The sequence below is a fragment of the Microchirus variegatus genome (genome assembly GCF_963457635.1).
Source record: "Microchirus variegatus genome assembly, chromosome: 11".
Taxonomy (NCBI): domain Eukaryota; kingdom Metazoa; phylum Chordata; class Actinopteri; order Pleuronectiformes; family Soleidae; genus Microchirus; species Microchirus variegatus.
In genome coordinates this window covers 10,220,725-10,246,341 of record NC_139812.1, presented here as the reverse complement: position 1 = coordinate 10,246,341, position 25,617 = coordinate 10,220,725, and the positions used below count along the sequence as shown (strand labels likewise).

The 25,617-nt window shown below is 39.5% G+C and overlaps 1 protein-coding gene across 1 annotated transcript in view; it reads right to left on the bottom strand.

Annotated features, from left to right (window-relative positions):
* The window catches only part of arid5b (AT-rich interaction domain 5B), a gene marked incomplete at its 3' end in the record, with an annotated part of 69,702 nt that overhangs the window by 3,658 nt on the left and 40,427 nt on the right, over positions 1 to 25,617 (bottom strand). The window contains exons 5-8 of the mRNA XM_083897839.1: positions 14,823 to 14,977; positions 13,751 to 14,030; positions 8,749 to 8,801; positions 7,664 to 7,761 (exon numbers count right to left, since the gene is read on the bottom strand). Coding sequence (XP_083753965.1) covers positions 7,664 to 7,761; positions 8,749 to 8,801; positions 13,751 to 14,030; positions 14,823 to 14,977 — 586 coding nt within the window. The remainder of the gene's footprint in view (positions 1 to 7,663; positions 7,762 to 8,748; positions 8,802 to 13,750; positions 14,031 to 14,822; positions 14,978 to 25,617) is intronic.

Here is a 25,617-nt window from a genome sequence, read left to right as displayed (position 1 = left end):
AAGTGCTGGCAGGGAAAGCGGTGAAACTACATTTCTTACAGCTGGTCTGGCACCAGGCCCTAGGCCAAGAAAGGAAATGTACTATTAAATGTGACTTATTGGAAAGACAGAGAGCAAAGGGGTTGTGAAAGAGTGTAGGGGAGGGAAAGAGAGCAAAGGGAAAAAAGAAATGGAGGAAGCGAGAGAGCGGATAATGACATGTTAATGAATAGCACAAAGGATTGTGAATGAAGGGAATAAAAAAAAGAAAATCGTGAAAATAAAAACATGCAGTCATTTCAATTTTAAAATAGCAGCCATGGTAAAATATTACAAATAGGGAAGTGGTGCTCAGGCTGTCTATATTTAGGACAAGAATAATTAACCAGAGATGAAATGCGGTGCAGATATACTAACGGAGATCAAAGCACTAGAAAAGTGGCACACATTCACAGTGTACCAGGGCACATTGTTGACTATCGCTTTCATCTGTGGGAAAGACATGGCTGCCTTGGCCTGGGTCAACTTTATGGAATGTCAATATGGGGGTGGGGGGAGGTGAGTCGCAGGCCCAGATAATGTAAGAGAGCTGACCCCTGGAAATTACTGGAGCCTTAAATAGTTCCAAATGGAAAGCCTAAGATGTTGTGTCGACAGGAAACCAAAAATCAGTCTCAGGAAGCTGCTCATGTTGTCAAAATGATTTCATTATTATAAGAAGACTTAGCTTTTTACACTTTTATGTAAATGTACACAAATGAGCTGCAGCCACTTATCCATCCATTTTTAACTTGTGTGATACGTGATTAGAAAAAAATAAAAAATAGAACATGGTCATGTAATATAGAGCTCACGATTCAATACCACTTATATAAGTAGCAATTTCCTCCAAGGATGGGGTTGAGCTTGGCAGCCACTGCATTAGTTGAGGGAGATCCAGGTGCAGTTAATAATGGGAGCCACTAGGGGGCATGTGCTACACTGAGAGTTTCCAGGAAAGAATTTCATTAAAGCAGGAGAGGCAACATTTTTTATGAGGTCAATAAATACTTAACTTCCTCTCGTGCCAATTTATCACCTGCCCTTTGTTTGAGCAGCTGTTTTCCATGTTGATAACGAGCAACTTAAATGTGACACAGAAGAGACCTCATCAGAATTAAACTAAACATTGTTTCTGTCCTAGAAAAATGAAGCAAATGTGCCTATTACAGTGTTTGATGACCTTATAAAAGATAATTAAGCCTTCATTTGATGTAAACGGTTTTAAATTACATTCATATCAACTTGCAAATATCACTTAAGTGTTTTCAAACTTATTGGCATTCATTTCTTAAATATTGTTTGTTTAAATCTATAGTGTCGGTTAATGCCATATACAGCGTTATGTTAATGAAAGGTTTTCACTTCCATGTGTCACTAAAAACACGCATCCCACATTTCAGTTAGACGATGCCCGTAAACACAAACACCATCAAAACCACAAATGTCAACGAAGCACGTCTATGCCTTTGAAATAATAGATTGCACACAAAGCACCTCCCCCCCCCCCCCACACACTAAAGTAGACAACTTGGCAAAAACAAGGTGACTTTACCAGCAATGTGCTGCTCTCATCTCATCTGAGTTTTGTGTTACAGGAACACGCAGTGTGCTCAAATCCAAGAAATGCCTAAGTCACCAAATAAGTGGAAAAAGCCTGCGGGCTGTTCCATTTCAACGATTTCCCTCCCATCCAGGCTGAAATTAATTTTAGCTAGTGTTGTGTTAAGATCACAAGAGCTGCTTCGTGTGTTAAAAAAAAAGAGCTATTTAAAGAGCTGCTGGACGAGCCCCTGGGGCTGTAGAAACATTTGTAGGAAAGAAAATGACTTACATTTACAAGCCTGTGAGGAAGAGACTACAAATAAAACAGATACAATCAAATCTTTATCACATCTTAATGCAATGATTAGGCATCGTCAGCACAATGACAAAACAATAACTGCTGCTCAGAGAGAGAGAGAGAGACAGAGAGGCGGATATGGAGGAAGATGCCAGCAGAGGGATAAACAGATATTGTAGCCGGTCCCTCTGCTTTGGATTCATGCCTCAAAGCCCCTCTTTTGTCTCAAAGCCAAACCACTTGAGGTGACCCTCATTCATGCAGTTAAAACAGGAGGGCAGCGCAGGAATGTATGAAAACTTAAGTCCTTTGTCAAGTCTGAAAATACCAGATTTAAAATGACCTCCACTGTTCCCCTGGGGTTCGCTCTCATTAGCTGCTGCTGCAGCCTGTGGTAAATGTTCACGAGGGCAGGTGTGAGCTGAGAGCACGCACTGTTTAAAATAATGTAAACTATTATGTGTAAAGGAACTCTTAAATCCGTCAGCCGCTAAAATATTAATACCGTAAATATATGGCGTTCAGTCGCTCTTCAAAGTCAGTTTAATTTGCTGCTGTACTGAACTACTTATTAATCTCAGTGGACTTGAATAGACTCTCATACATTTGATTGCCTGTCACACGTCAGTGCAGTAATTTGTGATTTTTCACTGCCACTGGGGGAAAGTCGTCCAGTGGTAGAAGGGAAAATAAACCCTGGACCTGCTGATTAAATACCAAACATAAACTACTCAACACATTTTTTTGATTTGGGGGAAGGAAAGAAGAAAAAAAAAATGTATTGAAGCATTTTGTGTTGGAGCTCTGGGGATTAAAATAGCTGCCTGCTATTTCAGTGTAAGGAACATGTAGCTCTTTGGCTCCACATTCAGCAGAAGAGTCGTGGATATACAAAGAATTTGGCCGTTAGATTCAAGGATAAGACAGGTTGAGATGTTGCTTACGGTGTGAGGGAATGCAGACAGAGAATATACAATAATCCCTGGCCTTGTGCTGGAACTCTTTCTCTCCGGTTATTTTGATTTCTTTATTAGAAATCGGTCATTGTTTTCATCTTGCATGGAGGAATAGAAAGCATGAGGGTATAGAGTTGATACTCCCTTCTCTTATTGCAATCCGATGATACCCTTTGTTTTAGATCGAGTATTAGACAAAGCAGAATGTAATGCACTGTGTTTGATGTGTCTGCAATACAAGCAAGGACAACACAGAGAGAGAGAGAGAGAGAGAGAGAGATGCTGATGAGGACAAAACACTGAGCATCTAACAGAATAAGATGAAGAACAACTCACTGTGCCGAATCTGAAACAAAATTCAATTTTAATTCTCTGTATGTGAGCCGACTCGGGTTTTCTAATAATTATTATCATTTTTTTTATATTCGGAGAGTAGCTGCGGTGAATGCACGGGAACATTGACACCAGGAGGGATGAATAAAGGTTGAATCAATAAAACATCTCGTGGGCTAAAATTGGAACTGGCATGCATCTGTCTGAGAGGAACTATCTGCATGATCTGAGCTGGAGAATATTTCACAGGCCTTGGACTCTGTGTACGGTACATCTGGCAAACATCTAATACTTTAAAGATAAAATTGTTTTAAACCCAAACCCCATCATCTGCACTCTCCGCTATTGCCCAAAACCTCCGAGTTTTTAAATAGCAAATTATTCTAAATTGCTTCTCTGTTGCCATGGATACCCCCCTCCAAAATCCTCTCCCGCCCCAATGCCAATCCCATTGTGCAATTACATTAGACTGCCAAGGCACAGTGAGGTATTAAAATCTGTAAGAGGCAGAAATGAAGAGAGATAGTGAAATGTGATGTTTCTGTAACAAGAGATCACGTAGGAAACCAGGAAGATTAAATATGTAGGAGCTGTTAAAAGGCGCTGACCTGTATAATGAAAGAAACAGCATGAAGTGCAAGGCAGGGAGCGGGTGAGAAAGAGAGAGAGAGAGAGAGAGGGGTTTGGGGGTGTGGGGAGGGGGGAGTACAGAGAAAATGGCACAGCACAGAAGCAAAAGGCAGTCTATTTCAAGGTTATTGATGCCATCTTTTTCATGACCTCATTTTTAATTCAGAGCGCTGGGCCCTGACAGCTAATCTCGGGAAACGGTTTAAATAAATATCATTAAAGTTTCCCTTATAGCTGCAGTGGCAGTCCTTGGCTTGGACATTTCTACATTGATTTTTTTCCACGGCGCACTAATGAACGGCACAGTGCGACTAAAAAACAGTAACATTGAAAATGACAATTAGCTGAGGTTATCTCCCCTTCAATTCCAGCTATGTAACTCCATTACTACCAGTGATTACCGCCTTCTCCTGGACAGCATAAATATAATAATTATGCTGCGGGCTCCATGTTTCACAATAACATCTCCTAGGAAACCATTTTATATGATTTTACCATTAGGGCAGTAAAGCGATAATGTGTGTAATTTAAAATGAGAGCTGAGTGCTTGTGGATATTCACAGTCTTTAACCTGAATAACACCAAGAAAGCCAAGAATATCCACTTAATTTAAAGAAATTACTTCCTGAATTAATGTTTGTATTCCTCTTACTAGTTTAAGACTCTTTTTTTAAAATGATTATTATTTCCTGCTCAACTCTACTTTGGCCCCACTGAGGCAAATCAGAAGTGATGTATCTGAGAGAAGATGGGGAAACATTATAGTGTTGTTCCACTTTGTATACTGTACATTCTTCCCCTTGAATTATATTTCTGTAGCACATTGACTAATGATTAAAGGTGGAAACAAAGACGCCTCTAGGGAACAAACACACACTTCAGCGAGCGCACAAACAGGCTCATTCATCATGCGCAGAGAATGGCCGTGTTTGCTGAGTTAATACAATGAAGCTAATTGCCCTCTGAGCAGCCCAAACACTAAGGCTCAGCTAAAATTATTCCCCTGAATGAAAACTTGCTCAGCTTCAGCTGATCTCTCTCTCTTCCTCTCTCACTCTCTCTCTCTCTCTCTCTCTCACACACACACACGCCCAGTCACCCCCCTCCACTCTTACACCTCCCTCTCCCTGTCAGCCTGATATTCACTGCAGTGTGTGGATATTATTGCTTTGTATTGATTCAGCATTATTTTCTCTCAGCTGCTTCTCAGTGGCTGCAGAGGGAAAGGCCAGCACAGCAGCAGTCACACCTCAGCGCTTCCGGTATCGGTGCTGTCCCGTCCCGTCTGCATTCCAGCGGCCAGATATACATTTGTGCTATAAACACGACGAACAACATCCGCCTTTTACACATTTTGGCTTCCGAGTCACGCGATACAACAAAATTCCGTATTTCGAGTATTCTGCAGAGAAACGTTGAGTGATCTCGCGGAACCAGGACATCCTTTGATGTCATTAACTATATACAAAAGGAAAACAGAGAAACGCTCTGGTGTCTTTTTTTTTAATCACTGCCTCAGGAAACAATGGTGCATATTTAAATCACACTTTGTATTCCTTCCTTGTTTCATATATTTTTGTTTTATTCTCTAGTTATTCTCGAAATGTCTAAATGATTATGAGTGTTTCAATAAAGAAACAACTCGGTCATAGCATGGTTATCATTTTATTTTGTGATAGGGAACTCATATTATGGTACAACCATCTTATTTCTAGCATAATAAGTAATGACACAAATGTGTGTGGGACATCCGGGTGGATGAATTTCATCCTGAAAGGTATTACACTAATGATAGCCTTAAGTAATTCTCATTACCAAGCTATTACCTGAATATGACTTAGAATATAACACGGTATTACTGCAATATGCCTATTAGCATTTTTATCATCACCCAAGCTGGAAATTGAAATAAGATGGTATTATCATAACATTACAAAATGATTGCTATACTATTACTGTCATGTAATGTAAAGTGCTACCACGTGTTTTGACTTTTACAGCAGCAGCAGCAGCAGCGTCTTGAAAGCCAGGTGGAAGTCACATTTAATATGAGCACAGATAAGGAACTCCACCGAGTGCCAGCTCCTCCCTGAAGCATATCCCTGTTTTAGCCTGAAAGTGAGTACTGGGAGCATCGTGTAAACAAAAGCCGGCATCCTCAGCTGAGCATTTAGAGGCACATTGTTAAACACATTACACTCTCACACCTATGGTTTCACAATTTTTTTTTCTTGGAAGAGCCTCTCTGACCTATGCTTTGCAAAATGTTGCTTACAGCGTGTAGTCTTAACACAATATGAAGCTGCACCGGCTTCCTCATAAGGTGGTGCTGGTTTATTGCTGTAGGTGGTGACAGGTGTGTGTGTGTTTTGTGTGTGCGTGCGTGTGTGTGTGTGTGCACGTGCATCTGAGCTCTGCTGATGCATGAACCTGCAGCAGCGGGAGAGATGTGGAAAAGGGTCGCCAGCCCAGAGGAATGACCTGCTTCATGAGCGACTGGTTATCTCTTGTTGCAGAGATCGTATGTGGCATTTGTTTAACCTTGGGAAAGTGTGTGTGTGTGTGTGTGTGTGTGTGTGTGTGTGTGTGTGTGTGTGTGTGTGTGTGTGTGTGTGTGTGTGTGTGTGTGTGTGTGTGTGTGTGTGTGTGTGTGTGTGTGTGTGTGTGTGTGTGCGTGCGTGCGTGTTTGTGTAAGCAGCCCTGCATAATACCCTCACCGCTCCCTCAGGATCACACCCATATGCTTTCTTTGGGTTGGTAATTCAATGTGATTATAATGTGAAGGTTTATAATGCTGTAGCAGTGTCTGACTGACACATTGAAGTGACATATTCACTGCATTGATGGTGAAAGAGGGCTGTAACAGTATACATGTAGGTCAGTGAGAGATATAATGTCTAACAATGACATGAGTAGTAAACTGTCGCTCACAGTCTTTAAAGTCATAAAGATCTGGATTTGTATTCAAGGTATCCACTTAATTTAGTAGCCTTTTCAAGATATCACCCAAGTAGGGCTGCAACTAACGACTATTTTCATAATCGTTTAATCCGAGTAATCGTTTGGTCTATAAAATGTCATAAAATGTTGAAAAATATATATCAGTGGTTGTCAAACAAACCAAAATGATTCAGTTTGAATGATTTCTTTGTTATATGGAGCAAAGAAATCAGACAATATTCACGTTTAAGAAGCTGAAAAATCACTCAAACCGAATAATTATCAAAATAGTAATTAATCGAGTAATTGTTTGAGCCCTACACCCCATTTATCCATCTGTTATCCAACTGTGTGTTGTCTTTTGAATTTTTTTTGTGTATATGTCTCGAACGGATCACCACGTTGCCGTTTGCTGCTCATTCTGCCGCCGAATCTCTTCTTGTGAAGCGCAAATGCACAGGGGAACTGGATGAGACTAAAAGACGACAATTCCCATTATCTCACGCTGCTTCTTGATGCCGTCAAACTAGGTTTTTGTTGTTGCTCTTATTGAGAGACACCTAGCGGTACAAATGACATACTGTGCGTTTAATAATTAAAAAAACTTGTTGATGGTGTTTTGAGCTGTCAAAGCCACTTCAGAGTGCTTTTAGAGCAGGAGTTTCAAGTATAATTGGTTCAGTGATGCCATGCAACTAATCAATTAATCCAAAGAAACTCTCATCTTACTATGAATTGATTTTCATCCATGAGGAATGCATTTGTTAATACTATTAGAAGAGCATGTGTGTAAGTGCGCCGACTTCCTCTGAGGATCAACGTTAGTCCACCATTCATTGTGATTGTATCATATTCGATGCAGCTGTGCGGGAGTTTACTGGGTTTCACATGTGCATGTACAGCGGCGACGTGTCATATATAACCGCCACACGCAGTAACTCACCTCTCGTAGTGTCTCCGTGTACACGTGGCCGCACTTGTGCTGCTGGGGTTTCCACCCAATTCGTCATATACATGCTTCCACTGTCTGCGCACTGTGATCTGGAGGGATGGACGACAAGACAGAGAGAAGGAGACAAAGAGAACATGAATGAGAGGGTAATAAAAGAAGAAAAAAAGAATGTACATGTAGAATGAAGAAAATTGAAAAAACATGAGAGAGAAAGAAAAAACACACAAGTGGTTGACATCATTTTGAGGTCTTGGGGAGATACTGAGTCATGATGTTCCAGTTATTGAATCCTCAACACTCAATTCTCTAACATAATAAGCTCTGTTAACATCATACAGTCAGTTGTTCCTAGCATAACCCCCTATCCCATAACAAATGGCTGGCTACAGCAGAGAACACCAAACTCCAGAGCTAATAAACAACAACATGAATTGTTAAGAATCGGCTGCAGATATTGAGGGGTTTAAGCCCCATTTATATGATCTGTATCCTGTTTATAGCATATAGAAAAAAAGAGGGCATGACTAATGCTTTAGATGACTTAACATCAAACACTGACTTCACTTTTGGCTAAATCGTGAGGGAATAATTGTGAGTTGAGGCTGCCAAGTGAAAAACCTCAGTTTAAGACTCAATATTTCTGACTCACAGGTTATATATGTATATGTGCGTATACATACATATATATATAGTTTCACTTCTCCAAAATGTGGAAAAAAAATGGAGTGCTTTGACCAATTTCCTCGGGACCAGTCTAGAGCAGAGGAACATATGTTTTCCACTCTAAGGGGGGGTTTAGAAACAATGGCATCGTTTTTTTTTTTTTTGCTAAATGTGGCTCTGAGCGCGACTTTCTTCCTGGGAAAATAGTGACTGACCTCAAGGGGCAAAAGGAGGGCAGAGAAAGAACATGGAGAGAGACAGAGAGGAGGAGGACAGAAGGGAGGTAGGTAGGGAGAGAGAAAAAGAGAGCCATAAGGAAAAATAAGGAGGGGAGGGTAAAGAGAAAAGAGGGGGAGAAGGGAGGGACCTTGACGACAGAGAAGGAATATATTGCCACATATGTGAATACTTACCAACTCATATCCTCCAAGTTTCTGAGCAGATTGAAACATGGTCCAAAGGTTGACTGTGGGAGACAGAAGACAAACAAGGCAGTCAGGACTCTGGGAAAAAGACCTGAGCCTGAGACACATGACGTCATATACAGTCATTACACCAAAGAAGGGGGGGTAAACACAGAGCTGGAGGAAGTTAAATCCTTTACTTAAGTAAAAAGCATTAACACAAGAATGGTAAAATATTCAATTACAAGTGGAAGTCGCTCATTTAAGTATTAGCAGTAGAAACGCAAGTATGCAAGTATCAAACAATCCATTTTGCCGCGTGGCTCCTTTCACAGATTAGTGGTGCTGATGCATCCACATGTAAACTGTATTTAAATGATGTAGCTGCTCATTTCACAATCTCTGTAAACATTTGAAGTTTTACACGATATATAACCTGCTGATGACGATGTGTTTGGCAAAGTGAAATCAGAAATCTGCAGAGAGTGCAGCAGCTTAGACCTGTGAAATGACACATGTAACGTGTAAATAACCCACAGTGATATGATAGCTGTGACACTAGGATCAGTGTGGAAATATATTTCATCATTAAAAAGGACTAATCTGTATATAGATAACCGCTCTTCATCTAAAAGAATGCAGATGAATACTGCATACATGTACAATCACAGAGATAAAATAAGATACATGCTTCGTGCCCACAAAGGAATCTGTTTCTCTCGACTGGAGCCTGAAGCTATGAATGAAAACGATTACAAGCATCAAATGCTTGGCAATATGCTCAAACGTCTGTTTGAACGAAATGCAAATGCATTTGCATTTATTTCACAATGCAAATACCCCATGACAAGCCATATCAAACTACAAGCCTTGTGTAACATCCTAAAAATAGCCATGATAGCTTTTTTAGAGAGGATTCATGCGGCTGTCTGTCTGTCTTTGAAAGACAATATTTCCCACACAAAACCGAGATGAAGCACAAGTTCATCGCAGGAACTTTCTGTGCAAACGACATTTGTATTTGCTTTCTGTAACATCATTGTTTAACATTTTTATATAAAGGCCTATAAATAAGAGAAGGAGACCTCGCCTGGGGAGAAATCCATCAAAATTCAATCTGTGCGTACACAAAGCCTTGCATTTGTCAAAATGACATTTTCCTATCTCCGCATTTGACAGCATTGATTTTTTTTCCTTCCCTCCTCACTGCGACCGTTGTCAATGCACGGGCGGAATAACAAAGGGAGCTGGGTAGGTTTTTCTGTTTGAACTGAGCACTCTGGCGTATTGTGCTTGCTGACTGTTAAAAACAGAGAGCCGCTCTATTTAACGGGCTGGTTATGCATCGACTGTAATTATCACAATGGTACACGAGGATAGGAGGGAACAGAACAGATAAAGGAAATGAGAGAACATGCCTTTTCTTAGATGTCTTGTCATTAGCAATTTCTTTTCTTAATTCCCCTCTATTTGGCAGGGGCAATTATCACTGAGATAAGGATGACAAAACAGGAACACAATGCAGCCTCGGTGACACACCGATGGCATGGCAATTAGACAACAAGGATGAAAGACGGGGACAAATTGGAACTGATGTTCACAATCATAGGCTGATGCCCAAGTACTGAAGCAAACGCGTGTCTAGAACAGCTTCTCACACGCACACACGCGTGCACAGTGTGCACGTACAGTGACTAGTTAAGTCTTGCATATCAAGGACATTCATAATATAAAATGTAACCACTACTATTCCTTTTTTATTCCTCCTCAGTACACTCTTTTAACACCTCCGCTGCACCCACACAGCGTCAATGGCTGCAGCTGCGGAGTCAATATTAACCCAGTGATAAAAAAACAGAAGGACAGCAACTCACATGAATAAAGTGCAGCCAGTTTTTCCTCTCCAGCTGCACTGTACTGCCTTTCCTCAAACGTAAAAGCCAAATATCGCCTTGTTATTTCTGTGATTCAGGTGCATTCAGCCTCTGTGAATGACTTGGAGGTGATGTAGAGCCATATTTTTTAATAGCTAGTCAAGGACTGCTGAATAAAAACAACTTGAGGCTTTTTTTGAACACTGCATATGTGGAAGGAGGAAATGCACATCACACCTAAATAATGAATTAAATGGAAAGCTACATAAGTGTCTTTTTTTTTTGCAGGAATAATAATAAAATGCTCAATGTTATTTTTATTTGGGTTTGACAGATTGGTTGGATAAATAATTCATCACCTTGGAGACTGTGATGATCACTTTTTCACTCTTTTTCTTATTTTAGATTTTACACAGTGAATAACTTGCAAATTGTAAGAAAAACAATTTGATAGATTAATGATAAATAATGTTGTCATTATGAAATTAAAATTTCAATATGTGCTGGGTGCTTATTTTCTATGGCAGGTCGTCATAACATATCTTTGTATGTATATACATACATATGTATATACATATATACAGCATATATATATATATATACACACACATACGTGTGTATATGTATGTATGCATCTATACATATATACATGCACACACACATACATACATGTGTATATATACATATTATGTATATATACGTATATATATATATATATATATACATATACACACATATATATATATATATACGTATATATAGTTACATTTAAACAATACAAAAACAGACATACAACTGTCACACACAACAAATAAGTGAAAGCACGGTGACAAATACAGGGATCAAGAACAAAACCATTCATAATACAGGTGTAGTTTCTAAAAAAAAGGCTTTATCCTCTCAAAGGAGGTGGTTGAGGTGAGCAACATTAACTGAGAAAATTTGTTTTAGTTAAAGCAAATGTATTCACGTACTTCAGATTGTCAATAAGTTGCTGTAAAATAAAGTGTAAAATACATGTGATTATTACTGAAGTGGAGTTAAGAGGCTTTAATACATGCAGCCCCCGAAGTGGAATATAAATTAATAAAAACATGAGAAAGAGGCAGGAAAACAAGCAGGCACAGCTAAATTAAAAAGTGCTCTGTTATGATTACTTTGAGGTTAAGTCCATTCTGCTGCATTTTAATACTCCTTTGCTGGGCTTTAAGAAAAAAAAATAAAAATACAGTATCTAGTATTTAAAATACAAACAGATGTTTTGATAGACCGCTAACAAAGCTCAGGTAAGTCTAGTAAATCATTCAACCATCTGTTGCTTTGTTAAAATCCAGACAAATGCATAAAAAGACTGTTACTCAAATGCAACTTCAACAACATCATTTCAGTTTCCGCAAGACAAAAGTCCCTTGTCTGATCTCTTAATGCATCTGAAGCGAGTTTAAAAGGCACAAATATGAAAACAGCACCTGATCAAATCTAAAGGTTTGTTGTATTAATTAATTAATTAATGTATTAATTAATTAATTAATTAATTAATTCATTCATTATGGATGTGTTTTCCTTTTTTTCCCCCCCTCTCCTCTTTACATGTACTGATGTGCACACGCTGCCAAGGATGGAGTTAAAACAGCATGATTTCACCATTTAATGAGGGCCTTCCTTATGATGTGTCTGGTGTTGAGATTCAAAGCACGTACTGTATGTTAAACAGTTGGCGCGTGGACCGCAGCTTTATTCAGAGCTCAAACTGACAAAAATGCCTACACCAAAAAGTAAAACATGTTGGGCATGTAATTTTCCCTCCATCTTTATCTCTTTCTCTTTCTTCTGCTCCCTCACTTACTCTCTCCGTCTCCCTCCACCACAATGACCTATTTAAGCAACAACGTGTCGGCAGCCTAGATGACAGGATTGTCAAAATACTGCGGGAGAGGTTAGCAGAGTCGGGGTGACCACAGCTTACCTTCATGTAATAGTTAAGGGTAATGAGTTTTACTGGGCTTTATCAACTGTCACTGCTCAATTCAGCAGACATCTCTCTCCTGCTTCTCGTTAATTTGCAGATGCTTGTGCTGCACAGTTCTGATGGAAATGTAGCAGAATCTTTCTTGGCTCGTCTGACATTAATGCAAATGTGATTTCCCCTTCTTGAATAAAGAGACAGACGTAAAATTTAAAACCCCTCCGTGTGCAAAGGAAAGCTCACACTCTCCTGTGTCTTGCCACCAGATCAAAGGCATAAAACAGATGCACCTTTTCAGAGCGTGCCATTTATGATGTTTACGAGCAGTGTTTCTCCTCTCTGTCCCGTGCAGACTGTGAGTGCAAGCTAAGCATCCGACCTATATCAGAAATCTTTCATCTCAGGGCAGACGTGTTTCCCATACATGTGATGTTCTTCTAACACTCTTAGAGGACGTTCTTGGCTTTAAAAGAGAGAAGAAGAAAAAAACCTTTGACAAGTGTGAGAAGATATTCTCTACTTAGAAAAGCCAACTAAAACATGCTCTGACAGGGAGTCTCCAGAATCTTTTACTAACCACTAGATGTTACAGTATATTTCTCAACATAGACAATTATTCTTCTACTTTATTACTGCTGCAGATTTAATGTGTTTTTTACAGTTTAACAGCAGTGTAATTTAGAGATTTGGGGCATTTGGCCTGTGGTAGTTGGCTGCTATCCGCACCTCTTTCACTAAAGCGCTCATATTCTGGATTGCTATGACAGAATCTGCCCTTGACTTGACTCAAATGCAGTTACTGCATTTCAACTGATCACTACAGAGAAGGTGTGGTTAGAGACGGTGATTAAAACTCACACAGGGATTTCCCCCGGCCCCTCTGACTTCACAGAGAGGAGTTTCATATTTCTTATCTCCATGCAGAGCCCTTCTCTTTTTTTTCTACTGTTGAAATAATGTTTTTAGAATAATGTCTGTGCATGAAAACTCACAATACAAATGGAGGAAGTTTATTCCTGCTCTTTTGGGTGTCTTTTAAACTGCTTACCTTCCCCAACGGTGTTAAATCTCCAAAATAAACCTAGTAAAAATGTGCCCACACAAATATTACTACTCGTCTGCAGGGTCTAAGCTACTGTTTAAACACTGCCATTGAGGGAATTTTACTCACTCTGTTTGAAGCCGAGGAAGGGAATCCTCTCAATGGGTGTGTCTCTGTCTTTCATGTACTTGTAGAGTTCCACTAAGAAAGCCTGCTCCTCTGCTCGATTCTCCTCTGATGTCTCCTCTTCTTTTTCCTCCTCCTTCTCGTTCCTCTCCTCCCTGTCCTTCTCCTTCTCCTTCCCTCTCTCCCTCTCCTCAGTGGAGGATTTCCTGCTGAGGCCATTGGCCTTGTGTCTGGCTGCTGAGGATATTTTCCCGTTGGGTACCGTTTTACAGTTGGGTCTGACCTGCAAGCAGAGAGAGGGTAAAGAGTCAGTGGATGTAATTCTAGATGACAATTAAACTCTTCATTGAGAGTGGTATTCAAAGCGTGCCAGGCAGTCAGGATAAAATGTGTTTGGGTTCACACACACAAATTCTTGCAGGCCACAGAGTCAGCCTTGCATTGATTATCAATGTAGAAGCTCCTCTTGTCATCAAAGATTAGGAACAGATTAGTTTGACTGCAGCTTCAAGGGAGAATTGCTAATATTGATTTAACTGCTCCAAGGTCACAAGAACAACAAGTATGGAAGGGCTTTCAAAGAAGCTTATTTCCTCCTCTTTGAATATTACAGCAGTGTCGGATAAGGGCTCGATAAAAAGGAGTGTAATGAAAAATACCGAATCAATGATACAGAGTCTTTAAAAATGTCACTGAAAATAATTGATTTCTTGATCAAATTTCGAAAATATGATTATAACACAAAGTAAATTATGCTAATGGCTTAATGTTTTCAGTGAAACCGCTGTCGTATGTTTCTATTATTGCTGTTGGAGGCAGAGAAGAGAGATACAGACTCAGAGAGTGCTGCTTAATAACAACGCTATCATGACTGATCATTGAATGCATATCAATACATTAGTATAAGGTACTTTATAATAACATTATTTACACAACTAAAGATGTATTATAACTTTTTATTACACATTCATCATTAATGTAATTCAAGGACGTCATTTTTTTTTTTTTCATTTTCAGTCCGACTCTCCTCAAGGATTTTGTGTTATTTTATCTAAACGTACGAGCCTTATCTCACCTTGTTAGTATGTTTACTCTCCGGGCTGCATGGGTCCTGTGATGCAATTGCCGTTGACCCTGATGATGACCCTTGACCCTGAGCCTGACTGTGGGAGTCCCTCCTCAGAGAAATGGACAGCTTCTTCTTCCGAGGTCGCCCCTTGAGGTTGGGAGCTGAGGGAAAGGAAACAGTAACAATGAGAACATCCATGCACTGATGAAGCATTGTGCTTAATGTAACTCAGTTTAATATTTAATTCTTATGGTATTTAATTTTAAAGGAAGAATTAAAAGTAAGATGTGAAACATTTGTTTCCCCCTGTGGGAAAATTGACTTAAAGCTGAGAAAGACTGAGACTATAACAGGAAAATTTACAATCAGAGAAAGGAATTTCACAGGCCTGCTAGTCTGCAGCTAATTATTTTGAAACTGAATTAGTTCAATGGGTTAGCAGGCTACCAAATTGCTCCAATGTGCTACTAAACACGGTCCTCAAGTTCCCTCGCAGCTTAAAAGAGAAACTACATTTAAATTCAGACAGATGTATTTTTAAGATTTCACAGGAGGGCGTCGTAACAGTCAAGCAGTTAGTATAATACTGTAAATGACAGATGCTGGTTAACCCACAAACCCACTGAAGGAATAAATTTTAAACAAACAGTCCCTGCTAAGAGCAATATTTGATACAGATGCTACAGAAAGTCAGAGATTTGATGTGTTTTGCACCACAACAACACATGTAATACAAATGTGTTTTGTCTTGCTCTCCACAGTGAGACTCCCAACAGTCCCCTTCAGTCATTGGTAATATAAAGAATGACATTATGCTGTAGCACCTCCAGTGTGCCGATCATCATAGATCTATTTTTATTTTCTTTCTGGTTATGTCTGCTCCTATCTTAATGCCCGGTGCTGTTAATTAAAAACACATGAATCTGCATGATAGGAGCTCTTTGTTTGAGAGGCTGGCAGATATAATTGCTCAGTTCACATTACACACACAATAAAGTATTTAGGCCCTCCAAGTCCTTTGTACACCCACGTTTATGTCAACCCGCGACAGTAATGTAACTACTTGGCAAAGTGCCTTGCCTCCACACAGCAACACAAACACAGATACACTCTAAGGAGTGAGAGACAGAAAGAGAGAGGGAGAGAAACTTCAAATAACCCAACTTCAGTAACGTATTTCACAGCGTCAGAGTTTTTTCTTCCCTTCCATCTGCAATGACAATTAAATCACAACCAAGGTTGTTCTCTGCCAAAAGGGCTCTGTGATTATTTTTGTCAGATCAAATTCTATCAGGAAAGTGTTACAATAACAACCAAGCTGAAGAAAACTAAGAGGCAGTCATTAAAACAAGTAAAAATGATCACAACTGAGCAAGCCATTACTTAATGTTGTTATTTTCACAACCGCTATGCTGTGGAGAAACAGGGCAGGGAAAATTCCAAGGGCATTTGTTGTGCATTTGTCATCCATTTGGCAGTGAGAATAAAAACGTTTTCAACACTGTAATCAGCACAGGGTGTGTTTCTTCCTTCAATACTCTGCTGTTTATTCACAATGCTAAGAAATAACATAAATCCTATTATCTATTTATACTTGCAGTTCATTTTAAATGGATAGCACAAGCACTAAATATTTACTGTGTAGATAATGCCACATATCATAACATTTATAGCCATAACCCAATTTCCAAATCTATGGCTTATGTAAAAGAAATACATATACGTGAAACAGAAACCATAAATATACTTAATCTGGGACATGTTAGACTTATGTGCATAAGAAAAACATGCAATCATATAAAAACACAAACACTGTGACACAGATGACTAATAGCGTACACTGTATGTTTGACTTGTAGATTTGTTTTTTTTTTTAAAGTGACATCGGTTAAACAAACATCGCACAGGTCCAACTGAGGTCACACTCAAAGCGCAGCTCTGTCTTCAGCCCCATCACTAACCCCCGTGACACCATACACTCAGTTACATAACCTGCCTGTCTGTTTGTTTACATATTTGATCAGGTCAAATGCTGCTGCATAAGAAAAAGCTGCAATTACAGCAACATTCTGCCGCATAACACACGGTGACACAACAGCGAGTGACTTTAAATTAACTGAATTATTGATGAAGGACGACCTGCATGCAGTAAAACAAGCCTAGTGCATGGCATTGGGAACTGGGGTCAAATGATGCATTTGTGTGTTTGTTGTAAACAACCACAAAAAGGCCCACAAGGTCAAGTGCAGACAATGTTTCTCTGAGCTGCAGAGCTTCTAATCTCTGCCCATTTTGGCGGTGTTGCATGAGGGAGGAGTGTTCGTCTTTAGAATAACACAAAGGAAATCAAACGCAGACAGACTCTGTGAAGATTGATTTTCTAGAGTGGAAAAATACACATTTATAGTCCATAAAAAGCTGAGTTAACATCACAAGACAGTGATTTCATAGCACCATGGGATATGTGATATTTTTATCTCCCTGTGGGCATTAAGTGTTTTTGTCAGTGTACTAGAAAAGAGACAGATCATTTAAGTATTCTTCCATCAACAAGCCAAAAATGGACATGATAGTCATGCAGCAAAAAAAAAAATGGCTACTGAACAAGCTAGTTCCTTTACTCCCTCATTTAACTTCCCATTGAGTTACTTCTACTTATCTGGGTCACTGACATAACTAAGGAACATGGCCAGAGGACGTTTGTCTGGTCACTCACAAGAGTTCCAGCAGGCTTGCACACACACATGTTCACACACACACACACACACTGACAACAAATATCCAACACTACACAAAGATCACTGTGAGAGCGCACACGCTGTATAAACCGGTAAGAAGTGTGAGTGCAAATCCATCATGTTTTCTGACAAGAGCACAAGTCTGAGCCAAGCTGACCTTATCAGTAGACCTTATCACGCTTACAACTTGATCTCAGGATGGATTTGAACACAGGGCTGTGTACTGAAATGAAAATGGTGATATGATACAACACAGAGGTGACGCTATAATAAAGTGTGATGTATTTGCATAGCAGATAACATATACACTTTTTTTGTCTCGTAAGAGGGGGAGAAAGTATTCTGCCAACTAGTTGTCGCAGTCATACATACAAAATACAAATTCACTGTCTATAATATTTCGGATATATCTATTCATCACCTTCAAGGATCGGTACAGTATCATACCATGAAATATTGCAATATTTTAGTGCCTCACTTTTCTTGCAACCCTATTTGCATCACACACCGTATATAAAAAATTACCATATGTCTTCAAGGTTCCTCCTCGAACCAACCAGGATATAAGAATAGCAATCCCCACTGCTTGTAGAAGAACCTGAACTCTATGGGGAAAACTCATGTTTTGCTAGTTTAAGGTCGTCTTCAAAAGTGCATCATGTCAATTTTGAAAATTATGTTCCCATTTAGAGGAAAATAAACAATACAGGGTATCAGTAGATATCAGTCAGTGCGTCAGTTACATGGATGTCTTTAAGCCTTATTTTAGTCAGACTAAGACAGTAATTCAGTTTTATTAATGACATTAGTCTGACTAAAATCGAGCTAGTCTTAGACGGACTAACATACCTGGATAATGTGATTCATAGTCCTATTAAGTAGAAGGTGGTGTATAAATTGCAGTAGTTGACGGAAATCATAGGATGGCGGCGTTTTTCTTCAGACAACACAGCAACCACGAGAGCCAGGCTCCATCTAATTTGTATCAGATTCTTCAGTGTTCCGTGACGTCACACTCAGCTCTCAGCAGCTTTACAACACGGCCATGGCTAATAATTCCTATCCCCTCAGATTCAGTTAAATATAACCCTAACACCTCGGTTTCATTGGCTTTCAGTTGATGTCAATGATAATGAAAAAGTCATTAGAGACAGCCCAGGAAGGCTTGTGACAGTCGTATGCATCAACAGAGTAGAGCCACAGGGAAGCACAACAAAAACGGACTGATTGATTGAGAGGCTGCTGGGAATGGAGAGACATATCAAGCCGACTGGAGAATTCAACTGATGGATGCCTCAGCTGATAACACGAACAGAACCGACTGAGAAAAAAAACAACCCTCTGTGTCTACACGTGTTCATTTAATGACTGTCTCTTTACAGGGACGACAGTTTAAAAATCCCTTCAAAAGCAGGCAGACATGTTCGCTCTAGTTGTGCACATTGTCTTTTTATTTGACTGACAAAATAAATAAGCTAATTAAAAGCACAGGGATACAAACGCTACTTTGATGTGTTTTGGTAGATTAGCAGCCAACTCATCCTTTCATTTTGCAGTTTGGAAAAACACTTACGACCAAAATAATATGTCACAACTACAGACTGCGTATTTGTATATTTGGAATGTTGGAACGAAAAGAGAGAACAGCCAGATCGTCATGCTCATGCTGTATTTTATTGATGTTCCCTCGAGCACCACCTAAGGTTCACATTAATTGTTAGTTGAAAACATGGTCATGGACTAACCCACATAGTAGAAGCCAGAGTACTTTGCAAATACTACCATGTAATATCTTTGTATGTCACATCCAAACTAGTCACACATCAGCTGAGCTCAACCACTAACTGATCATAAGTAACATTTTGTCAGGTCAAGTGCTTTACTCTTTAAAGATGTGACAAACTTTCTTCACTCATCACTTGTGAAATAATTACAGCTCTGAATTTTCACTTCCCCCTAACGAACAGTGACTGATTATTATCCATTATCAGCATTTAGATTAACACAAACCTCCCACTCAAGTCTTTACGCAAACACTTATTTCTACAGTTTAACTCCAACTTCCTCTCACTGTAATGAGGTCCAAGTTCAAACATGAAGGTGAAGGAGGAGGAGGAGGAGTGAGGCATGACTAGAACAAGCCGTGGTGGGTGATCAACATGTTTTGACATATTTTATATGTCTCAGTTGGTTGGGAATCCACCAAAGACCTGACACCTACTCAGCAATTATCAGCGTAGCTCGCAGTCAAAGGTAATATTCATGTTGAAATTCAAAGCAGCAGTAGCACAGTATGTCCCTCAGGGCAGAACAGACTATGACAAAGTACAGTTTAATGTGTAATAGTTCACCTCTTGTGTAAACAAATTACTTCTCAATTAGAAATGATGAATATGTAAAGATAAAGTAATTAAAATATGTTAAAGGTGATGAGACACAGAATGGCCATGATGTGTCAAAATGGTAAATTGAAAAACTGGCTTCACTGACAATGGTGCAGCCACATTATCATAAAATGAATGTTCCTTCCAGGCCGCAAACTGTGTTTATGTTTTGGTGCTTTGTTCTGTTGCTCCACCCATCCAATAACGCAGCTCCAAGCACTTCGACAAACATCTGATGCCAGGAGAGTGAGCACAGAGCAGCAAGTTGATCAGGTTGCCGAGCCTAAAAAGCCTCACTACCCTTCTGAAAAACGCCTCGACCACCGACTGCAGTTAAAATATAGATGGTTGAAAGCAAAGAGGAAGCTTCAGCTATGACTAACACTATCTTTCTCTGTTTTTAACAGTCTGTTATTGTAACCTTGTAATTATTGTAATACTTTTCTTGGCTGCTGCTTTAAAGCATCTTTCAATCTTCACCTGTTGCTGACGTGAAAATTAACAAAAGAGGTTCAATATTTAGAAAAATTAAACAAACAGTGGGATAATTAACTTTGTGGATGTGTTTGTGCATGAACAGAGTGTGAAACCAGGTGTAAGAGCAGCAGAGCTGAAACAATTACTTGATTAATCGCTTAACTAATATTAATTTAATTAACAAATTTATTGTCAACTATTTTGATAATAGATTAATCGATTTGAAGCTTTCTTCATTCTTAAAACAAGATTTATGATTGTTTTTTGCTTTTTAAATGTGAATATTTTTGGTTCATCATTAAAAAATTAATCATTTTGGTTTGTGGACAAAACAAGACACATCATCATTTCCAGGTTTGAGAAACACTGATCAACATTTTTTAACGTTTTCTGACATTTTATGGACCAAGAGATTACTCGATTGATTGAGAAAATAATCTACAGATTAATTGATTATGAAAATAATTGTTAGTTGCAGCTCTAATGCAGAGCGACTGATATCCATACTTTTGGAAAATGTGGCGCACACACACACCCCTGCACTGTTCTCAGTAAGTCGCTGTTGTGCATGTATTACCTGTAAGTAAACGTGACAAGCCCAACAGTGCAGCATACAGTGAGATGTAAAAAAAAGAAATTATAATAATGTGATAAAACATCCCGTCAATGCACATTAAATCACAAAGCAGATGCAAATATGCAGCACAGAGACACTGACAAGCACGGTTACACTCCAGCTCAGTTCTAATAATCAATGTGAGTTCTCCGCTCAGTCAATTTTAACTCACTCCTTGGTGAGTAACATGGTGAGGGGGCAGAGGATTGTTTTAACCAACCCAAAATGAGAAAAAAAAACATCATGCCAGTGCTCATGACCACAGTGACTGTTTGAATCTGCGCAGGTGAGATGAAATCCTCCTCCGGGTTGAATCTGTGTATGAAACTGTACCTGTGAATACGCCCACGCGCACACAAAGGAGGTCAGTCAAGTATAACAGACCGGGTTACAGTGGTGCGTTGGAAATTTACAGCAAGTCATTAAACATAAAACACCACAACAGACAGTATTCCTAGTCACACGCAGAGCAGATGCATTTTTATGCAAGTGAAAACGGCCCCATAATGGTGCAATATTCTGTGATGGAGAGGGAGCTGCTAGATGGAGGAGAGAAGCTCAACTTTGTAAGCCAAACTTAACTCACACTGCATGAAACGGAATTAAATAAATTATGATTCATGAGATCCAAAATATGACTCACACAAAACAAATATAGCACCTGTCAGACTGCATTAAAAGAGAGAATTAAACAAAACCGAACAAATAATGAATAAAACATCACCGATCGCAAGACAAAACGCCCTCTAATGCAACTCTTGAGACAGACTTAAATCCGCGGAGCTGCCAAGCATTAAACATGTGATCAGTGAAGTGATATTACACTTTGGTGGAACATTTTAACTCCACCAGAGACACAGGGATGTGACAAGAGAGGCTCTGGAGCAGCAAGGCAACAGCACTGGGGAGAATATATACATAAAAAGGAAGTGATGAGTGAGTCCTCTGCCAGCAGTGACAGGCGACACTGCGACGTCACTGTGAACATCAGAGATCTCAGAGGTTGGAGACATTGCAAGTATTTTTTGCTCAAGGGCTGCGTGTTTCTGACCACAGTTATCTCGAAAATCAAGACGCACGATTTATTCTAAATCTCTTATAACGAAAATGCCATGTTGTCAGCTTGTTTTTTAGATCAACCTCAAGAAAACAAGATACCTAATGGAATATCCAGTAATTGAGCACATGAACAGCAAGTTATACAAGTTTTAATAAGAGGGACATTTGCCATTCAAACGTACGTGAGGGCATATCAGTTTCTTTATAAAAGGGAAGCTGTTCTGACGTGGATGTATTGTAAATGGGATTTGTTTGCAGTCAAAGCAACTCCACAGCAGTTATCAGGGCTGTGGGAGCAGGATAAGGATTTTCAAGTAACCTTTAATTTTACATCGGCTTTAGTTTTCACTTAATATTCTAAGGCGGTTGGAAAGAAAAGCTGGTTTAGGGAGTGCATTGTGGTGTTTACTTTGAGTGCGACACAGAGAAGAGATCTGCATGTTTTTCACTCTGATTTGCCTTTTGGAGTCAAATTAGCTGAATAATGAAGGTGAATAAGACACATACTGTACATATTTTAATTTATATTTACCATTAGATTTGAAAGATTTTGCATTGCCAGTCAGTGATGCCACATTTGTGATTCTTTGTTCAGCTGTGTTAAAGTCACAGACCTTTGCTCTTATTGCTGTTTATGAATATATGGAAAATTATTGCATTTTTTTTTTGCCTGCGGTAAAACAGCCACAGCCTACACTGTTTCGCCTCAGTGTCTGAAACCAAACCTTGACTGTTGATTTTCCATATGTAAAGCAGCCTGCATTAGGCACTCCCTCCTCTATCATTTTGTTGCTGACTGTAGCCACCGCTGCAGTTCATGTAGTCATATGCAGGCATTTTTGATGTGCTCATAATTCTCACTTTGTCACATCTGACAGCAGAGCTATTCCTCTGTTCCTGCGCTCCAGGCACGTTTCCGCACAGAGTCAATTTGAGACATACTGACCGTACCAAAAAAAAGAGAAAAAAGAAAAAAGGACAGTGAGACTTCAAGCATCTTTATCACTGCAATCGTCAAAAATCACACAATGTGCCCACGGAGTGAGACAGAGTGTGTAGGTGGACAGAGTACAGTGTTTTTTGTTGTTGTTGTGTTAATAATCAAAGCCTCCGTAGGCTGATGCATGTGATACAAGTGTTAATTAATTTATCATAATTATACGTAAAGAGATCATCATTGTTCAACTGTAAAACATTTTTACAGCTTTAAGTAAAGATCCAGTAATTTCTATCAAAACAACCCAGAGGGAATGTCACATCAGACATTCTTTTCATCATCACTGTACTTGTTTTCTCACATGAGAAGGTTTTTTTTTTATTATTATTATACATTTGTGCATGACAGATTGTCTGGATTTAATGAGAAATGCAATTACTCCTCATGACAAAGGATACTGCTGTTATTACAACAACACATGCAGGTTTTGCCAGGCCTTTAACGTCAACAATCACCTTGTCCTCCAAAATAAACAAGCACAAATAAGATGGAGGGGAGAGAAGAGAATCAGACAGGCAGCGAGAAGGCAGCGTGTTCAGTCTCTGAACAGTGTTAGTGTTTGAAGACAGTTCCTGTATCGCAAACTCTCGTCTTCACTACACTGTCACACGGAAAATCACTGTAATACGAGGCTATTAGAGCATGAGCCTGAGTAAAAGGCAGGGATTAGTCCGGCTTGTTAGCAGTAGAGCTCTGACAACAGTCTCCCCGAGGTGCAGATGACTCATCCACAGGTCCTCAACACCTTCTTCTAAACAGATCTTTATTTCTAGTCAAACAACACCTTGATTTACACAGGCTTCAGCCTCTCTTTTAGGTCAGGTCAACTCACATTACGAACAAACAACATGTATTTTTGTTTGCTTTTTAAATACAATAAATACATCCATTAATGCATTGTTGTTGTTTTTTAATTAAGAAAAGGTTCAAACCCATTTACTCAGTACCCTTCAATCTCTTTGCCTTGGTCTCCACTAACCGCTGGGGAAATACCTCGCATTTAACTGCTAAACGCTCCACTATGTTTATCAGGTTGCTGCTAACTGTGTGTCTGTTGTTTGCTTCTGGTCAGTGGGTTTATCAGAGCTTTTTTTTTTCTTCCTGAAAACAGCTGTTTGCTGTATCTGGAAACAGGTCTAAAACCAGTGAGCCTGGAATGAAACAGTAAAGTTGTGGTTCTGAGAAAAACCAAACCAAAGCACTGGGAAAAGAACAAAATGCAATAACACTGACAATCCCTTAAATGTAATACATGTTTGAATAAGAAAACAATACTGACTGAACCCACTTTTTTTTGTCCGTGGAATGTACAGAGGGGAAATGGACACTGTTTCTGGGAAGTTATTTGAGCTTTGAGTGCCACTAATTTCCATGTACCTCCATTATTATGGGGTGGAGTCAAAACCTCCTGAACAAAATAAACCTATTTAGTTGCCACTATTAAGTAGAAAAATTACATATTTTTAAATTGCATTATACCACTCACATCTCCTCTCTAATAGACACCTATGTAGACCATGTTAGTGCTGATGTATCACAGTGTAAAGACATGGATCCATGTGAGACTCCCTGGTCTGGGGCCGACTCTCACCAGATCCCCTCTCCTTGTTGTGACAGCTCTAACACTCCATTTCCTGAACCCGTCTTTGTAATATTTAGACATACTGCATTATATCGTCTACAGTCAGTTTTATTTTCCTCAAATATGACTCCCCTCAGCTGACTGACAGACAGCTGTGTGTGTGTGTGTGTGTGTGTGTGTGTGTGTGTGTGTGTGTGTGTGTGTGTGTGTGTGTGTGTGTGTGTGTGTGTGTGTGTGTGTGTGTGTGTGTGCATGCATCATTATCTCCTTCACAGAGTCTGTCTGTTGCTGTAGCCTGTGGCAGACCTCAATCGCACAGTATTAGCCATGACTTCAGTTTCCATGGAGTGCTGCACATTTGCAAGCTGCAGGTGCGCCGCACATTATATGAACCAATAGGATATAGATGCATAGAACTAGTTGTCCCCGCACTACGGGAGCTGTACACGTAAAATGTGGGTACTCATGGCGAAAAAGTTAATTTGTTAGCCTCATTTATCCTCCAGAATCCAGGACGTAATGAGTGAGAGAGTTGTGCTGATAATGCTGCTGTGTCTGGAAGTGCTTATCGGGGCTAATAAACTGGATAAATGAGCAAGGTGAAATAAAAAATAAGCAACATAAATAAAAATGTACCAGTAAACCTGCATTTTATTATAATTAAGAAATACTGGGACGATTATCTCGTTTATAGTGAGTTGCAGGTGTAATTCAGTTTTGCATACAGTCAGGTAATAAGATCTAGGAGAGAGAGGGAGAGAGAGAGAGAGAGAGAGAGAGAGAGAGAGAGAGAGAGAGAGAGAGAGAGAGAGAGTCCGTGCTAATGCCCTGCTAGATAGTGTGGAGTAGATAAATCATGTTTATAGATTGATGTCCTCTTTTATACCCTATGTGAATATAGCAAGATTGCTGCAAACTGCATCTAAAAGTGAGCTCTTTTTTTACCAC